This window comes from Lepidochelys kempii, chromosome 13, assembly GCF_965140285.1.
Source record: "Lepidochelys kempii isolate rLepKem1 chromosome 13, rLepKem1.hap1, whole genome shotgun sequence".
In the NCBI taxonomy this organism is placed as follows: Eukaryota; Metazoa; Chordata; order Testudines; family Cheloniidae; genus Lepidochelys; species Lepidochelys kempii.
Window position 1 is genome coordinate 26,455,032 of NC_136392.1, and position 17,575 is coordinate 26,472,606.

Below are 17,575 nucleotides of genomic sequence, written 5' to 3' on the forward strand. Positions count from 1 at the left end.
GCATGGTAAAGTTTTTCAAAAGGACAAATACAAAGAGCTAAGTTCAAATAAAATATATACGTAGATATTGCATAAAGAGAGAACCACCTTTACCCTTTTGGAACAGATATTTAAAAATAGTGGCACACATTTAAAACATGTATACAAGAATGTGGGTGTGATTAATTTGCACATGCAATTACCCCCACCATATTCACACATAAGGTAGGTGCATGTGTGTAATTTCAAACACACAGTTGTCATCTGTTTTTGCAGATACCTGTTCTGCACACGTAACTGTCATAATTGTACCAAAATGCATTTCTGCACAACATTTTTGTAAGTCTGGTCCTCCAAGGCTTGTTTATATATTAGCGATGGGCCCCAAGCCAGAACAACTCCCATGAGCTAAGTAAGAGCTGGAGCTGAAAATTACAACTAAGGCCCATCTTAAAACTAAATTTTTCCAGGCCAGTGTGTTCTCAAGCCTCGTTCACTATGCCAGTTGGGGCCTGGTACATTCACCATGGCCTACATTTCATATACTCTCATTGTATTTATTACTTGCATTTTAAAGTGCCCATCATCAAAATTCCTGGGTTCCATTTATCTGTCAGAATTGGGAAATACAAGGTCATAAATGGAGGTTTATGAAAACTCTACGTACAGCAATTATTAACTCTCTCCTCCCTGAAGCAGAACATTTAAGGTAAAAGAAAAATTACTGATCTGACATCAGCAATTCTTTATCCCCTAGCAGAGAAAACAGGATGAAATGTAAGCCCGCCTTATCAGTATTTTCCTCAAAAGAATGGAAATATAAGATCAGGACTATCACTTATTTCTTACAATACAACACTAAGTTACATGAAGTTAAATTTCACTCAAATGTAAAACCAAGCATGCCTTCCATTACTGTCAATATATTTACAGCATACTCATTTACATCACAGATTTGTTTCCTATACTTATTACATGGTGCACAAGGGAACATAAGAACGTATTACTGCTTCTCACGCATTTTGCCAACCACATCAGTGACACAACAGACCGCAAGGCAGCAATCCCCTTCTTTTTTGAATAGGACAGACTCCATGATTTGGAAAGCTTGTTTTAGACCTTAACTGATTGCCTTCTGGGATTAGAAAGGAAGCTTTCGGAATACATCATAAATAGATGGGCTGGGGTCTTGACATCATCTTTGCTTAAGAAAACCTCTCTTTCTGAAAGGAGGTGGCAGAGAAAAAAAAAAACAAGTTACTGGACATGTAGCAATACTCGTGTGCTGTATTAAGGACGTAGGAACAGTATTATCCATCAAGAGCGACTGTTAAGAGAGATAACTGCTGCAGATTTGTGGGTATTTTTGTGAGCCTCTAAAAAGAAGCAACAACTGGAATAGCTACACAATACAATGGATTTTAAAAAAAAAAACATTACTCCCTACACTGCACACAGATTTCTAAGTGCACATCAAGGAAAGCATAGAGTCTTTAAAAATGACAAACAGTAAAAGGAACCACGTTTGCTCCCCCTGATCCAACAGGAACAGGAAGATTATCACTGAAGGAAAAGCAAACCGCTTATAGCATCATTACTACCTCCCCTGAAAAAATGTGCTGGAGACCACCCATTAAATATTGGCTCCTTCTAGGTTCCTTGCTTCATGAACTTGGCACTCGGAGCCGGCACTCCATGCCCCACCATTGCAGTGACTTGAGCAAATCAACATTTTTTTTGTTGTTGTTGCAGGGATTACATCACCACTAGGGCACGGCTGCAGCTGCTAATTACCTCTGGCTTCCTTCCTCCCTTCTCATCCCCTTCTCTGCACAACTGAACTTCAATTTGAAAACAAAACAAAGAGGCACACCACCTTGCTACAGCCACGCCGCAGCCAAGCTCCCAGCCCCCCCAAGAGCTGAACCCCTGAACGCACAGCGCTCTTAAAGGATAAACAGACAATAAAACCTGTCTTAAACCACCACTGCAGGAACCAGCCCAGAAAAAATTATAAATAAATGGCTGCTCATCGGAGGTGGCCTTCTAATAACAATAAAGGTGGAGAGGAGCTGCCTGGGATGCGGGGGAGAGAACAGGGTGGTCCCTTAGGACAGGCGACAGGCTGCCCATGGAGCACCGGCTCTGCACGGGTTTCGAAGTGGAAAACTCAGCGACACCAGGGCTGCACCGTAGAGGCAGATCAGCGCAGGGTCTCGCCCGCACCCCCGCGCACTGGCAGGGCACCCCAGGAGCTTGGCTGGCTGGCTCTCGGGCCCCTGCTCTGGGTCCCACGGACGGCCCCATGGCCGGGGGGGCGGATCTTGCCCCAGGCCGGACCGGCAGGGGCGGGGGTCGCGGCGCACAGGTGCTGGGCCTGGGGGGCTGAAGCGGTTTCCAGCCTATCCCGGGGGTACAGTTTGGGTCAGTGGCTCTCAGCCCCTCCCACAAACTGTCCCAGCGCCCCTGGCGCGGGTCGCTCCCCGGGCGAGCGGCGGCTGAGCCCCCTCATCCACCCCCTGCTCCCACCGGCGGGCCGGGGCGCGGCGCGGCGCGGGCAGCCGCGCGGGGCTCGGACCGAGGGGCCCCGGGGCTCGGTCCCCCCCGCGGCCGCGCCCCCCGCCGCACTCACCGAAGCTCCGCCGCTGCTTGAAGGGCCGGTCCGACGGCATCGCGGCCGGCCGGGCTCCGCGCAGCGCTGCAGCGAGAGCCGCTCGGGGCGGGAGCCCGACAGCCCCGGGCGCGGCGCGAGGCGCAGCGGGGCGCGCGGAGAAGGGGGGGGGGCTCCTGGTGCAGGTGCCCGGGGCGCCCGTTCAGCACCTCAGCCGCCGTCCGGCACCCGGGCTCCGGGAGCAACTGCCCGCCCCGAGCCCGCGGCGGTGACGTCACCGCCGGCCCTTAAAGGGGAGGCGCAAAGCGCGTTTGGCCGACACCCTTCGCCTGCAGTGACCCCGCCCCTCCTCATCCCCTACGCCCCCTCCTGGTCTCCGCCAGGCCCCTGCTCCCCCTCCCGCTGCAAGGCCACAGGCCCTCGACTCGCGCCTCCCTCCTGGCCCAGGGGCCCCTCGACCTGGGCCACCGGCCACGATTCACTTCCCCTCGCCTCCTCCGCTGTAGCCCTGGCCCTTACTCCCCCCTCAAGGCTTCCCCCTGCTGGACCACAGGCTCGGCTTCCCCTTCCATCTCCCCCCCCCCGGCTCTGCTTTCCCCCTCCATATCCCCCCCCAGGCCTCTACATCCCCGTCACCCCCCAGAACACAGGCTCGGCTTCCCCTTCCATCTCCCCCCCCCCGGCTCTGCTTTCCCCCTCCATATCCCCCCCCCCAGGCCTCTACATCCCCGTCACCCCCCAGAACACAGGCTCTGCTTTCCCCCTTCCATATCCCCCCAGGCCTCTACGTCCCCCCCTCCATATCCCCCCCCAGGCCTCTACATCCCCGTCACCCCCCAGAACACAGGCTCTGCTTTCCCCCTTCCATATCCCCCCTGGCCTCTACGTCCCCCCCTCCATATCCCCCCCAGGCCTCTACATCCCCGTCACCCCCCAGAACACAGGCTCTGCTTTCCCCCTTCCATATCCCCCCTGGCCTCTACGTCCCCCCCTCCATATCCCCCCCAGGCCTCTACATCCCCGTCAGCCCCCAGAACACAGGCTCTGCTTTCCCCCTTCCATATCCCCCCTGGCCTCTACGTCCCCCCCTCCATATCCCCCCCCCAGGCCTCTACATCCCCGTCACCCCCCAGAACACAGGCTCTGCTTTCCCCCTTCCATATCCCCCCTGGCCTCTACGTCCCCCCCTCCATATCCCCCCCAGGCCTCTACATCCCCGTCACCCCCCCAGAACACAGGCTCTGCTTTCCCCCTTCCATATCCCCCCTGGCCTCTACGTCCCCCCCTCCATATCCCCCCCCAGGCCTCTACATCCCCGTCAGCCCCCAGAACACAGGCTCTGCTTTCCCCCTTCCATATCCCCCCTGGCCTCTACGTCCCCCCCTCCATACCACCCCCCCAGGCCTCTACATCCCCGTCACCCCCCAGAACACAGGCTCTGCTTTCCCCCTTCCATATCCCCCCTGGCCTCTACGTCCCTCCCTCCATATCCCCCCCCAGGCCTCTACATCCCCGTCACCCCCCAGAACACAGGCTCTGCTTTCCCCCTTCCATATCCCCCCTGGCCTCTACGTCCCTCCCTCCATATCCCCCCCCCAGGCCTCTACATCCCCGTCAGCCCCCAGAACACAGGCTCTGCTTTCCCCCTTCCATATCCCCCCTGGCCTCTACGTCCCCCCCTCCATATCCCCCCCAGGCCTCTACATCCCCGTCAGCCCCCAGAACACAGGCTCTGCTTTCCCCCTTCCATATCCCCCCCGGCCTCTACGTCCCCCCCTCCATATCCCCCCCCCAGGCCTCTACATCCCCGTCACCCCCCCAGAACACAGGCTCTGCTTTCCCCCTTCCATATCCCCCCCGGCCTCTACGTCCCCCCCTCCATATCCCCCCCCCAGGCCTCTACATCCCCGTCACCCCCCCAGAACACAGGCTCTGCTTTCCCCCTTCCATATCCCCCCCGGCCTCTACGTCCCCCCCTCCATATCCCCCCCCCAGGCCTCTACATCCCCGTCACCCCCCAGAACACAGGCTCTGCTTTCCCCCTTCCATATCCCCCCTGGCCTCTACGTCCCCCCCTCCATATCCCCCCCCAGGCCTCTACATCCCCGTCATCCCCCAGAACACAGGCTCTGCTTTCCCCCTTCCATATCCCCCCTGGCCTCTACGTCCCCCCCTCCATATCCCCCCCAGGCCTCTACAACCCCGTCAGCCCCCCAGAACACAGGCTCTGCTTTCCCCCTTCCATATCCCCCCCGGCCTCTACGTCCCCCCCTCCATATCCCCCCCCCAGGCCTCTACATCCCCGTCACCCCCCAGAACACAGGCTCTGCTTTCCCCCTTCCATATCCCCCCTGGCCTCTACGTCCCCCCCTCCATATCCCCCCCCCAGGCCTCTACATCCCCGTCACCCCCCCAGAACACAGGCTCTACTTCCCCCCTTCCATATCCCCCTCCCCCCCACAGGCTCTACTTCCCCCCATCCAGACCTCCCCAGGCCTCTACATCCCCCCTCTAGCTCTACTTCCCCCTCTCCATACCTCCCCAGTCCTCTATGTCCCCCTTCTATATCCCCACCCAAACCACAGTCTCTACTTCCCCCCCTCTATATCCCTCCCACCCAAGGCCTCTACTTCCCTCCTCCATGCCTCCCCAGGCCTCTACTTTCCCCCTCTATATTCCTCCCCCTTGAGGCTGAATCCCCACTCTGTCACTCTGAGTTCAGGAAGTAGGGACCCACAAGGATTTTAAAAATTAATACTTACCACTCCAGGCTTGTATTAAACTCCCAAGGTTACAGCTTCTTTCTGACCTTGGCGTGGTAAATGCTGCCACCACCCAAAGGCAAAAAAACCCCTTTGAACCCAGGAAAGAGCATTTGGGAATTCCTCCCTGTGGGGTACCCTCAAGCCCTTGCAACCGCCCTCTGGGGAAGAGCTGAGAAAGAAACAAAGGAAATTAGCTGTGGCTACCAGCTAAGCAAACAGGTTTCAGAGTAACAGCCGTGTTAGTCTGTATTCGCAAAAAGAAAAGGAGTACTTGTGGCACCTTAGAGACTAACCAATTTATTTGAGCATAAGCTTTCGTGAGCTACAGCTCACTTCATCGGATGCATACCGTGGAAACTGCAGCAGACTTTATATATACACAGAGAATATGAAACAATACCTCCTCCCACCCCACTGTCCTGCTGGTAATAGCTTATCTAAAGTGATTACCAGCAGGACAGTGGGGTGGGAGGAGGTATTGTTTCATATTCTCTGTGTATATATAAAGTATATATATTCCAGGCCTACCTTGGAATGGGGAGCGGTACCTGTTGAAGGACTGTTAGAGTTACCTAGTGGACCCAGCTTAGCCTTTTCCAGCTCTAAGCGCGTCATCTCTAACTCCACCTCCAAGCACTTCGCCTGCATTTCCGCCTCCAAGCGTTTTGCCTCTCTCCTCTCCTCCACTTCCAACTCCAAGCGCTTCGCCACTCTTTTGTCCTCCGCTTCTAAGCGCATCATCTGTAGGAAGAAATCCCGGTCTTCCACAGTCAGAACTTGGTCTGGGTTAGGGGCATCCCTCCAGCTTGGCACCTGGATCTTGGTCGGGGGAGGGCTGACCCTTCCCTCATCGGAAGTTCCCAGTCCCCCATCCCCACCCTTCATTTCTGACATGGGGCTGGATGTCTGGGCTTGAGCTGGGTCTGTCTTCTCTGTGGCGTGCCGCTTTGGGAAGACTGGTTTCTCTAGGGTTTCAGTACCTAACCTCAACCTCATGCACAGACTGCCCTACTCTAGCCTAATTATTTCGTTGCCACAAAGTTGGAAAACAGACAAAATAACTGCTTGTTGGACTCCCTCGCTCCTTTGGTGTGCCTGTTCCCCCACAGGAAGCAGAGCAAAGCAAAGCAAAAACCTCCCTGGCTTTCAAGCAGACAAAAGGAAAAATGTGTCCTTAAAAAATCCTGAGGCCTGTGCTTCTGGTTCAAAATGATCCCACTGCTCTGCCACCATGTCAAGGCTCAATCCCCACTCTGTCACTCCGAGTTCAGGAAGTAGGGACCCACAAGGATTTTAAAAATTAATACTTGCCACTCCAGGCTTGTATTAAACTTCTAAGGTTACAGCTTCTCTCTGACCTTGTTGTGGTAAACACTGCCACCACCCAAAGGCAAAAAAACCCTTTGAACCCAGGAAAGAGCACTTGGGAATTCCTCCCTGTGGGGTACCCTCAAGCCCTTTCACCACCCCTCCAGGGAAGAGCTGAGAAAGAAACAAAGGAAATTAGCTGTGGCTACCAGCTAATCAAACAACATATGCACAAACCTCTTAGGACACCAAAAATCCAATCCTGTTCTTAAAAAAAAAGTAATTTTTTTTAAAAACAAAGAAAATACATCTGGAACTTAGGCTTTTCCTAGATTTTAAAAGAGCAATTCCAAAAAGCAAGTACCCAAAATAGCTTTCTTGGGGGTTCAGCTTAAAGGTTACAAGCAAACAAAAGCATCTGGGGTTAGCACAGAGGAGATCCACAAGCCTTAAAAAATACACAGAAATAAACCTGATCACGTCTAGCTAAACATTCTGATCTACTTACACCTTTGGGTTGTTAAAAGTAGTTCTAGATATGATCTGATGATTTTCATATCTGGTTCAAACTTTACACAGCATTCCTGCTGCCCTCTCTCTTCAGCCAGGAGAGCAACAGACAAAAGGAAAGTTTCTTTCCCAATTTTAAAAAGTTCTACCTTCCCATTGGCTCTTTTGGTCAGGTGCCCACTCCTTTTCTTTTACCTGTGGGCTTGTTAACCCTTTACAGGTAAAGCAAGCAGAGAAAAGACCACGAGGGATTTTAGAGCTAACTGGCCAGCTGGGTGTCCATCAAAGGGAGCTACTCCCCCCCACCCCAGACTACAGTCTCTACTTTCCCCTTCTATATCTCCCCCACAGGCCTCTACTTTCCTCCTCCCTACCTCCCCAGGACCCTACTTCCCACCCCTCCCAGACCACAGGCTCTACTCCCCCTCTTCATATCCTCCCACAGTCTCTACTTCCCCCTTCCATATCCCCTCCCCAGTCCTCTACTTCCCCGCTCTATATTCCCCCCCACAGACCATAGGCTCTATTCCCCCCCTCCAAATCCCCCCTATAGGTCTCTACTTCTCCTCTCTATATTCCCCCACCCTCAGACAGGCTCTACTTCTCCCTCCAAATCCCCCCCACGGGCCTCTATTTCCCTCCTCCATACCTCCCTGTCATAAATATAAAGGGAAGGGTAAACACCTTTAAAATCCCTCCTGGCCAAAGGAAAAACCCTTTCACCTGTAAAGGGTTAAGAAGCTAGGATAACCTCGCTGGCACCTGACCAGAATGACCAATGAGGAGACAAGATACTTTCAAAGCTGGAGGGGGGAGAAACAAAGGCTCTCTCTACCTGTGTGATGCTTTTGCCGGGAACAGAAAAGGAATAGAGTCTTAGAACTTAGTAAGTAATCTAGCTAGATATGCGTTAGATTCTGTTTTGTTTAAATGGCTGAGAAAATAAGCTGTACTGAATGGAATGGATATTCCTGCTTTTGTGTCTTTTTGTAACTTAAGGTTTTGCCTAGAGGGATTCTCTATGTTTTGAATCCGATTACCCTGTAAGGTATTTACCATCCTGATTTTACAGAGGTGATTCTTTTACTTCAATTAAAATTCTTCTTTTAAGAACCTGATTGCTTTTTCATTGTTCTTAAGATCCAAGGGTTTGGGTCTGTGTTCACCTATGCAAATTGGTGAGGATTTTTATCAAGCCTTCCCCAGGAAAGGGGGTGTAGAGTTTGGGGAGGATTTTGGGGGGAAAGACATTTCCAAGAGGGCTCTTTCCCTGTTATATATTTGTTAGATGCTTGGTGGTGGCAGCAATAAAGTCCAAGGGCAAAAGGGAAAATAGTTTGTACCTTGGGGAAGTTTTAACCTTAGCTGGTAAAAATAAGCTTAGGAGGTTTTCATGCAGGTCCCTAGAGTTCAGAGTGGGAAAGGAAACTTGACACTCCCCATGCCTCTACTTCCCCCCTCTATATTCCCTGCCCCCCAGGCTCTACTTCCCCCCTCCAAATTCCCCCCCACAGGCCTCTACTTCACCCCTCTATATTCTCCCCCCACCCCCAATCACAAGCTCTACTCTCCCCCTCCATATCCCTCCCACATGCCTCTACTTCCCTCCTCCATACCTCCCCAGGCCTCTACTTCCACCCTCTATATCCCACCCCGACCTCTACTTCCCCCCTCCAAATCCCCCCACAGCCTTTGTTTCCCCCCCTCCCCATCCCCCTGAGACCCCAGGCCTCTACTCCACTCTAGTGCTTCTTCCTTGCTGAGCCACAGGTCTCTTCTCCCCCACTCTTATCTCCTCTGCTGCTGGGCCACAGACCCCCGCCCGGCCTCTACTCCTCTTCCTGGCCGTCTGTCTCCTGCTGGGTCACAGATTTCTGTTTCTCCTCTTGTCTCTCTTTTTTGGGGGGAGGGATCTCTTCCCTACACAGGTGATTCACAATGGCCACAGGCTCCATTACTTTCAAGGGGACTGGAGGCCCAAGCTACCCTCATACTAAGGGCATTCGCTAGCATGATGACCTCACATCCATCGTGTCCTCAGTTAAGGCGGCTGCTGCTTCCATACCTCCTTTGCCAAGCAGGCCTGGGCTTATATCCTACTGCAGCTGCCCACCATTTCTCCCTGCTTCTTGTGGGACTGAAGCCAGGCTGCCCCTTGGACTCCGTGGTTTGGAAACTGCGAGGCAGATGGGGAACAGGAAGGAGTCGGACAGGAAGTGCAGAGAATAGGGGCAAGGAAATGTGGGGGCCCAGAAGGCAGGCTGTTGAGATGGAGTAGAATGGGACAGGGACTGGCAGGTGACTGAAGAGAATGGGGCAAGTCTGCAACAGGAGATTACTGGAGCAAGAATTTGAGTGCAGCTGGAAAGTGGGTGTGACACAGAGGAGGCTGAGGAGGAGAAGGGCAGAAGGGGAAAGAGAGGGGTTTTAGACCAAGTCTACACTAGTGAGCTTATGGCAGCACGGCTGTCCCGATGCAGCTGCATCACCGTGAGGTCACTCAGGTAGCTGCTCTATGTCCCCCATCGACATAATAAACCACCTCCACTAGTGGCAGTAGCTATGTCGGCGGCAGAGCTTCCACACCAGTGCTTCTGTCAGGAGAACTTATGTCCCGCAGGGGTGTGGTTTTTTTCACCCCCCCCCCCCGAGCGACATAAGTTATACTGACAAAAATGGTAGCGTAGACATGGCCTTAGTGGGAGGGGATGAATCCTCTCTGAGCAGCCCACATTTTGTGCGTATTGAAGGCTAAAATGGTTAGACCCAAATTGGGGGCAGGTGGTTTCCACTTAATAAACTCAAAACTCAGGAGGATGGCAAAAAAAATCCCATGGAAATTATTATTCATCATCATCATTATTATTATTAGATTTCATATTCTTTATATGCTTAGGATGAGCAATATGACATTCCAGCCCAGCCACACTCTTGTCCTGTGGCCTGGGACAAAACCCTCAGTTTCTCTGAGCCTCACCAGTACAACTGTGAACCTCAAAGGGACGTTGTCATCTTGAATTTTGGACTTGCAACTCATGCTGACACAGCATAGCTCTTTGTCTCCTAGTGGATGACAGCACGCTGCAGTTTATGATCCTGTGACTGCCTCTGGGCTAGCAGACCTAGTTCTTCAGCTCACGCAATGGATGCTTTTGATCTTAGATCCAAAGATCCTGCATTCAATCCTCGTAGATGACCCACCCAGAGGCATCATTACAGACTAAGCTGAAATAATTCTATTTCTGATAATTTAATTTCTGATAGTGCTTTCTTTAATGAGTGTAGTCTTATAACATTTTTTAAAGTAATTTAACAAATTCCGGGGGGGGGGGTTTTCCCCTCCTCCGTTGAAGTGTGAAGCTCTTCTGGCTGGCCCTGAGCTTACCACCACCAAAACAGGCCTCAACCCTGCAAACACTTTAAAAGATGGGCCCTTCTCTGCAGGGCCATTCTTTGATTCGTCCTTTCTCCCCACTTCTCTTACTCTGTGCACACAGCTGCCTGCTGCTGTTAGTGGGAAATATTCTCGGAGAAGAGTATGAATGTGAACTCACTCCAAGTGCAGAGTATGGGAGCAAGGTCATCAGGCTAGCAAAAGAGACAGGAAGTGCAACTGACCATCAACAAGAGAGTGATACTGACTATATATCAAGTGTGTCAAATGCACAGAATATGTAAACTATGGAGATGGGGGGTGTTTGTGTGAAATAATTCTTGTCTCTGATCTCTTTCTGTTCTAGTTACCTTGAGGCTTCTTGTAACAATAGTAGGTACATTTTCTGATGGTGTGGCTTTAATTCACTAATAGTTACAGGGTGCTTCGAGCTCACCAGATGGAAAGCACGAGAGAAGTATTGTTATTAATCCATGCCTAGATATTACAGTGACTGGCACTTCTATAAATACTATAGATAACTACTTTGAAGTTGGCAGTAAGGTCATTTCCAGTCAATAATATGATTGGTAAATTGTTCATCTAGCCTCTTTACTATCAACCACACTGTATTATTTATTAAGACAGACCAGGAAGATCAATGGTTCCCAAGCTGCAGTCTATGGAAAGCTGACGTTGCTTCTTCTGTAGGGATAGCTAAAGATATTTGGGCTGGAAATCAGCAAGGAGCAAGGTGCCAATGAGAATTGGGTACCTGACTTCCTCCTTCACCTTTGAAAATTCAAGCCCAAATACATTAATAACGTTATTGCTTCCACCCCGCCCCCCACACACAGTTAACTTCATCATGGCTAGTACCAACACCAGTTGAAAAAGGAGGGGGGTTGACATCAGGCTGGCAGCCAGCTGTCAAACTTTGCCAAAGAAATTCATAGGAGAAGAAGAAGATTGCTTTTGCACTTAAGTAATTGCTGTAGCCAGCACAGGGATGGATGTGATTCTGAAGGGGAGGGGAGATGAAACGTCCATGAGACAATCTATTGCAGTGCAGTCCAGACTGAGCAAGTATGGGAACCCCTGAGCTTGATAAAACAAGACATGAACTAGGGTTGTGGATCTGTTCAAATATTTGTACTCTTCATGGCTGTCTCTATAATTCATGACAGATTTCAGAGTAGCAGCCGTGTGAGTCTGTATTCGCAAAAAGAAAAGGAGGACTTGTGGCACCTTAGAGACTAACCAATTTATTTGAGCATGAGCTTTCGTGAGCTACAGCTCACTTCATCGGATGCATTCGTCTATAATTTATGTTTGCAGGGTTATAGCCGTGTTGGTTGCAGGATATTAGAGAGACAAGGTAATATCTTTTATTGGTCCAACATATAAAAGATATTTACTCCTGGGGGAATTCTGCACCACTGCGTGTGCACAGAATTCATGTCCCCTCAGCTGCTAGTCCTGGCCGGCTGGGCTGGGCTGGGCTGGGGGCAGGGGAGGATGGGACTTCTTCCTCTGCAAGGAGCAATGTGGGCAAGGTCAGACCCACCCCCAGAATCTTCCCCCCCACTGCATATCTCCCCTGCTTCCTGCCCCCATCACTCCCCAGCTGCAGGGGGAGGAGCCAATCTATGGGGAGCTGCTCTCCCATCTGCCCAACTACCGTACATCCAGACCCCCCCATACCCAGAATCCCCACCAAGCCACACACCCTGCACCCAAACCCCCTACTGAGCCCCTCCCCCTGCACCCAGACCACCACCCTGCACTCAAACCACCACCCCAATGAGCCCCACACCCCCTACATCTGGAACACCCTGAGAAGTCCCCTGTACCTGGACCCCCACCTCCTGAGTCCCAACTGGGTACACTCAGATCCCCACCCTACCAAGCTCCACTCCCCTAACACCCAGACCCCCTCCCCGCTCAGCCTTCTATACCCTGCCCTTGCCCCCCTGTTGAGCCCCAACCACCTTCACCTTGCAGAGTCCCATTCCCCCTGCACTCAGAACACCCCCCCACACCCCACCAGTAAGCCCCTGTGCATCCAGATCCACCCCCAAACTCTGACTGCCCCACACAGAACCCTCTCACCACATTCTGGGATGCCCTCACACTAAGCCCCTCCACACTTGGATCCTGCGGGACTGAGCCTGCCTGCCCACAGCTGGATCAGGTGCCAGGGCTGGTGTGCATGCGAGACTCTGTCCCTCATGCTCTTTATCTTAGCGTGCCTGGCACTGAGGGGCAGGGCCCCACAGTGTTTCTGGGGGAGGCCTGGCCCTTGCACTGTGTGCAGTCTCACCAGCAAGTCCCTGTCTGGGAAAGTGGCAGGGGGGCCTGTAGGGTGATCTCGTGAGCAGCCAGTGGCTTGTGCTTCCCATTGCCATGCGGGAGCCTCCACATTTATTTATTGACAAATAAAATATGCAGAATTTTAAAATATCGTGTGCAGAATTTATTTTTTTTTGGTGCAGAATTTTAAATTTCTTTTGGAGCAGAATTCCCTCAGGAGTAGATATTATTTCACCTGCCTCGTGTCTCTACAATTTATGAACTAATCAGTCTGTCATGCTTTTATTTTGCCTGATAAGTTTACAGCTACTTCTGTTTTGAACATTTTAAAGAGCATAATATAACTACATTTAAAAAGGAAAATATGCTACTTCCTGAAAAATTAAGCTATTTAATTTTCCTTGTAAGCATATGCTGCAGCAAAGGCAATGTTATGCTGCTTTAATGTATCATTGTTTACAAACTATCTTCATCAAGAACTCTGTGTGTGTGTATAGTATTCAAGGATAAAAATATTGACACTAAAGCCATTCCATTAAACATCCCAATCTTTTTTAAAATGGACACTTCTCAAAGCTGGCAAAACCTAAAATAGTAAAAATGTTACCATTAACAGAAAAAAAAATCCCAAAGGAACAGCTGTTTTAAAACAAATGATCTCTTCTAGTGTTTATATTAGATGAACTGAAATTGATTATAAACAGAAGAAACTGACATAACTGATTTTCAATGTCCAAGATAAAATATAAAAAAAAAAAAATCTTAAGTAGTGAAAAGTAAGCTTGACTCTTTGAATTGAGTTTGACTAAACCTAAGGTGATGTTAAAAATACAAGCAAAGACCTCCCCTCCCCCATATAGGATTTAAAGTTGGAGGTTCCTTAAACCTTAACACAGAAAAGCAAACTAGTCGTAGTGAATTTGACCAAGCAAACTAAATAGCTGTATGCCCTGCATACACAGGCAAGTTCCTTTTTTGTGTGGAGTTTTCTTCTTTTCATTAGGAAGGAGTTAGCTTTCTTGCTTATTGATTTGGTCCCTGATTGTTAGCCGACGGCCAAGGATGTTTGGTGAGGTGCCAGCTATGCCCGTTTATACCATCCGTGACTTTAACCGCTAGGACGCACTGTCCCTTCGCGGCGGGCAGCCCGGGCTAGGCTGACGGATGCCCCAAGGTCCTAACCACCCGTGACTTTAACTGCTAGAGCTCAGAGCTCCTTCGCAGCGGGCAGTCAATACTGACTGACAGGTGCCCCAATGGCAGCACTAAGAGCCTCTCCACACCCGTGACTTTAACTGCTAGAGCTCAGAGCTCCTTCGCAGCGGGCAGCCAGGATTGACTGACAGGTGCCCCAAGAGTTTGCCCCGTGGAGGCGGCACAACTCAACGCTAGGCTCTTAGTACTCTCACCTAATGGCCAGGCTTTAGAGCCAAAACGGCTGAGGTTCTTTAATTGTGTCGGCTGCTTTACAGTAAACCAGAGAAAACAAGTCAGGCTTATGCATAAATGGTTACCAAAATTTATTAAGCTAGATTCTAATCATGTGGTTACAAAATTGCTAGTGCCTACTTATTTAAATGTAGAGATGTTACACACACAAACAAGTTACAAAACTGAAGCCACAATCCCAAAGAAAGAAAACAAAGTATAGAGCTCTATTTCAAAATATGTGTACACTAAAGATAGGAGATCAGGTGTGGGTGCTTCTTACCCTCCTTGCATCTCTCGATTCCAGCGGTGCCAAGCCAGGATCGGTCACTCAATTCCGCGGAAAGACGAATAAGGGACAAGGTGTAGGGACCCTCTTAGCTGCAGAAGCCTTGGGAGGCTGTCACTTATCTGACCAGCAGATAGATAGTGAAAAGCACTCAAAAATCATGGTGCTGTAGGTCCCCTACTTATACCTCTGTACTCCTTTATTCTCTTTCTCCTTTCTTATGCCAAATTGAGGCTGGTCTGTCGGGGTGACGCCAGCTTTTGCAAGAGTAGTTTACACTTGCAAGGGAGAGAAACAATAAGTTTCGACTACTGGACATTTCTTTTATCAGGGTAAATATTTTCCCACCTAGGATGTTGGTGTGTGTGCATCACGCTATTTAGTAGGGACTAAGAGCCATGTCTGTCACAGGGCCTCTGCCTGCTGTGAGCTTAATCGTCGTATCTGTTCCCAGAGGCACATTGTAGCAGCACACCTGTGCTTTCACAGCTTCAAAGGCTGTGCTGGAATATATGTTAAGTGCCCTGTTCCGGCTTCCTCCTGTGTTTCCAGCAATGCTGGTCTGAGGGGGAGTGGGGGGGGGGCTGGCTGTCTGGCTACACTGATCCCGCAGTCAAATTTATGTAATCAGTCCCTTTCAGTGCCCCAAAGTCCACCCATGCAGATCTGGTTGTGGCATTGGGACAGTAATTCTATAAAGCTCCATCCAAATAAATCAGGAGACCTGATATTTATTCAGGCATGCCAGGAGATGACAATCCAGCTTCCTATAGTGGGTGCTTTTGCATAAGAGAGGCTCAGATAAATGAGGTTCTACTGCTAACACAACAGTATAACATTTCTAGTGATTTCTGCATCTCTAAATTCCAATAGCCTTCAGCCTTCCTGAAAAGCAGTACAGTAATCCAGGGCTTTGTTCTGCTCCTATTGAAGCCACCGGCAAATCTCCCAACAACTTCAGTGGGAATGAGATTAGATTAAAAACAAATACACAAAAGTATAGGAGGGAGGGGTCCAGCTATTCCTACTAGCTAGTATAGGAGGATCCTTGGGTGACCTAGAACCAATTTAGGCTTTGTTTATATATGGGCGAACCTTCTGGTTTGGACGCAGTTTTGTCTGTGAATTGCTTATACCAGTATTATTTATGCTGGTGCAGGGGACTGCTGTATTTTTCGACACCGTTATAAGCAGATATACTGGTATAACTGCATCTAGACGGGGGCTTTTACTGATAGAGCTATCCCAGTTTAAAAATAAAATCACACCCTCACTGATTTAGCTATGCTGTTAAAATTTGAGTGTAGATTAGGCCTTTGGGCCTTGTACGCCACCTCCTTAAACCAGAAGAGAGGAGGAGAGAGTAAGGCCAGGTCTACACTAGAAACATTTATCAGCAAAGCTACGTTGGACAGGGGTGTGAGGTGATGTGGTCCCTAACCAACATGGTTGGGGCTGCAGAAGCCCGTAGTGCAGACGCAGCTATACGGCAAAGGTACAGTTTTGCTGATAATCTGTGTCCGTACTAGGAGTACTTTGCTAGTGTAGGCCTGGAGTAGGTCTTCCTTGCACCTCAGCAATCTCAGGCTGCCATAATTGCCACTTGTGGCTCTTGTAGCTGGTACAAATTAGAACAGCAATTTATCCCCAGGGACTAGCCTAGCACAGACCAACTGTAGGTGCAGGGGAGTACAAGGTAAATCCTACCTTTGTGCCTCCACCCAAGATGCATCAACCACTTTTCAGCCAGAGTCAAGGACTGGGGCTACAATACCTATTTTCATATTTATCTTCCTCCTTTTGCAGCTGCTGCTAACTTTTCACAGGAAACAGCCCTTGTGAAAGAACTATCATCAAAGCCAGGAAACGAGGTGTCACTCCCATAACCTGTGATGTTCTTTACCTGCATTGAACATTCTTTCCTGCCTTTGAGACCTTCTTTCTGCCTTTGAACACAGAGGCCTAGATCCTCAAAGAGATTTAGGCACCTAACGCCCATTGAAATCAGTGAGAGTTAGGCACCAAAAGCCCTTTGAGGGACCCTATTGATTTCACTGCTGGTGCTCAGCACCTCACAAGAAGTGTGCATCACTTTGTCAGACTGGGCCCTTAATTCTGCAGCAGAGCTACTGGGTATTTTTTTTTTAAAACAGATGCAAGACCATCAGAAAGGCTAATTATCCTAAGGGAACATACTAAAACCAAGTTACTGAATACTGCATTAAAGAAATTTTTTACTATGCACAGCAGTAACATTGCCAACAATGTGTGAAAACCAAAGAACAGGCCATAATCTCCAGCCAGAAACATTTATCTGGTTATGAATGATAACGCATATTCATGAGGCTTGTACTAAATTGTTTTCTTCTATCTTGTCTCCACATTCAGTTGAAACACTGAGACTCCAGTCTGTTCAACATTGTTTTATGGAGTGAAAATTCAATTCAGATAAGTTATGACCATTTACATGCAGTATGTAATCTCTGCTGTATATTAAGAGCTGCTCTAGCTGCAAAATTAACCGTTTCTATGAAGCCACTGCCTGATGCATGGTTGAAGCTACAGAGACTCATTAAAGAGGAGGGGTACTGAGTTTTGAGGACTGGCATACTCTACAATAATTAGCAACCAGGTTTCCTAACAAATTGTAAATGAGCTCCCATCACATCCGAGGTAGGAATCAAAGATAACAGGCAACACATTTGGTAAGCTACCTAGGCAGGACTGGATACATAGAAGACCCTTGTTTACAACATTCACCTAGTTGCGCACCTGACCCAAAATTTGATTTAAAAAAATTATTTAGATTAAACATGTTTGGTCAGAATTATGGTGCATGGGGACCAGCTGATGGACATAGAAAAACAAGGCAAGACAACAACATGGCAGTTGAGACATTCAGTATAGTCAAATGCAAACTACTAAGACCAGAGTTTCATGTATTCTGTAATAATGAAATTTGCTGCAGCATCTGCCCCTTCGTGCAGTGTTGAGCTACA

General features: G+C 49.6%; 1 protein-coding gene across 2 annotated transcripts in view; it reads right to left on the minus strand.

Moving 5' to 3' along the window:
• Window positions 1–7,235, minus strand: part of MAP1LC3A (microtubule associated protein 1 light chain 3 alpha) — a 38,108-nt gene extending 30,873 nt beyond the window's left edge. The window contains exon 1 of one of the 2 annotated variants that reach the window (XM_078848189.1): window positions 7,172–7,235. In XM_078848189.1, coding sequence (XP_078704315.1) covers window positions 7,172–7,220 — 49 coding nt within the window. In that variant the 5' untranslated portion in view covers window positions 7,221–7,235. Of the gene's footprint in view, window positions 1–2,611; window positions 2,872–7,171 lie in introns of those variants that run through there. The other variant, XM_073309874.2, reaches the window with a different exon arrangement.
• Between the last annotated feature and the right edge of the window lie 10,340 nt (window positions 7,236–17,575).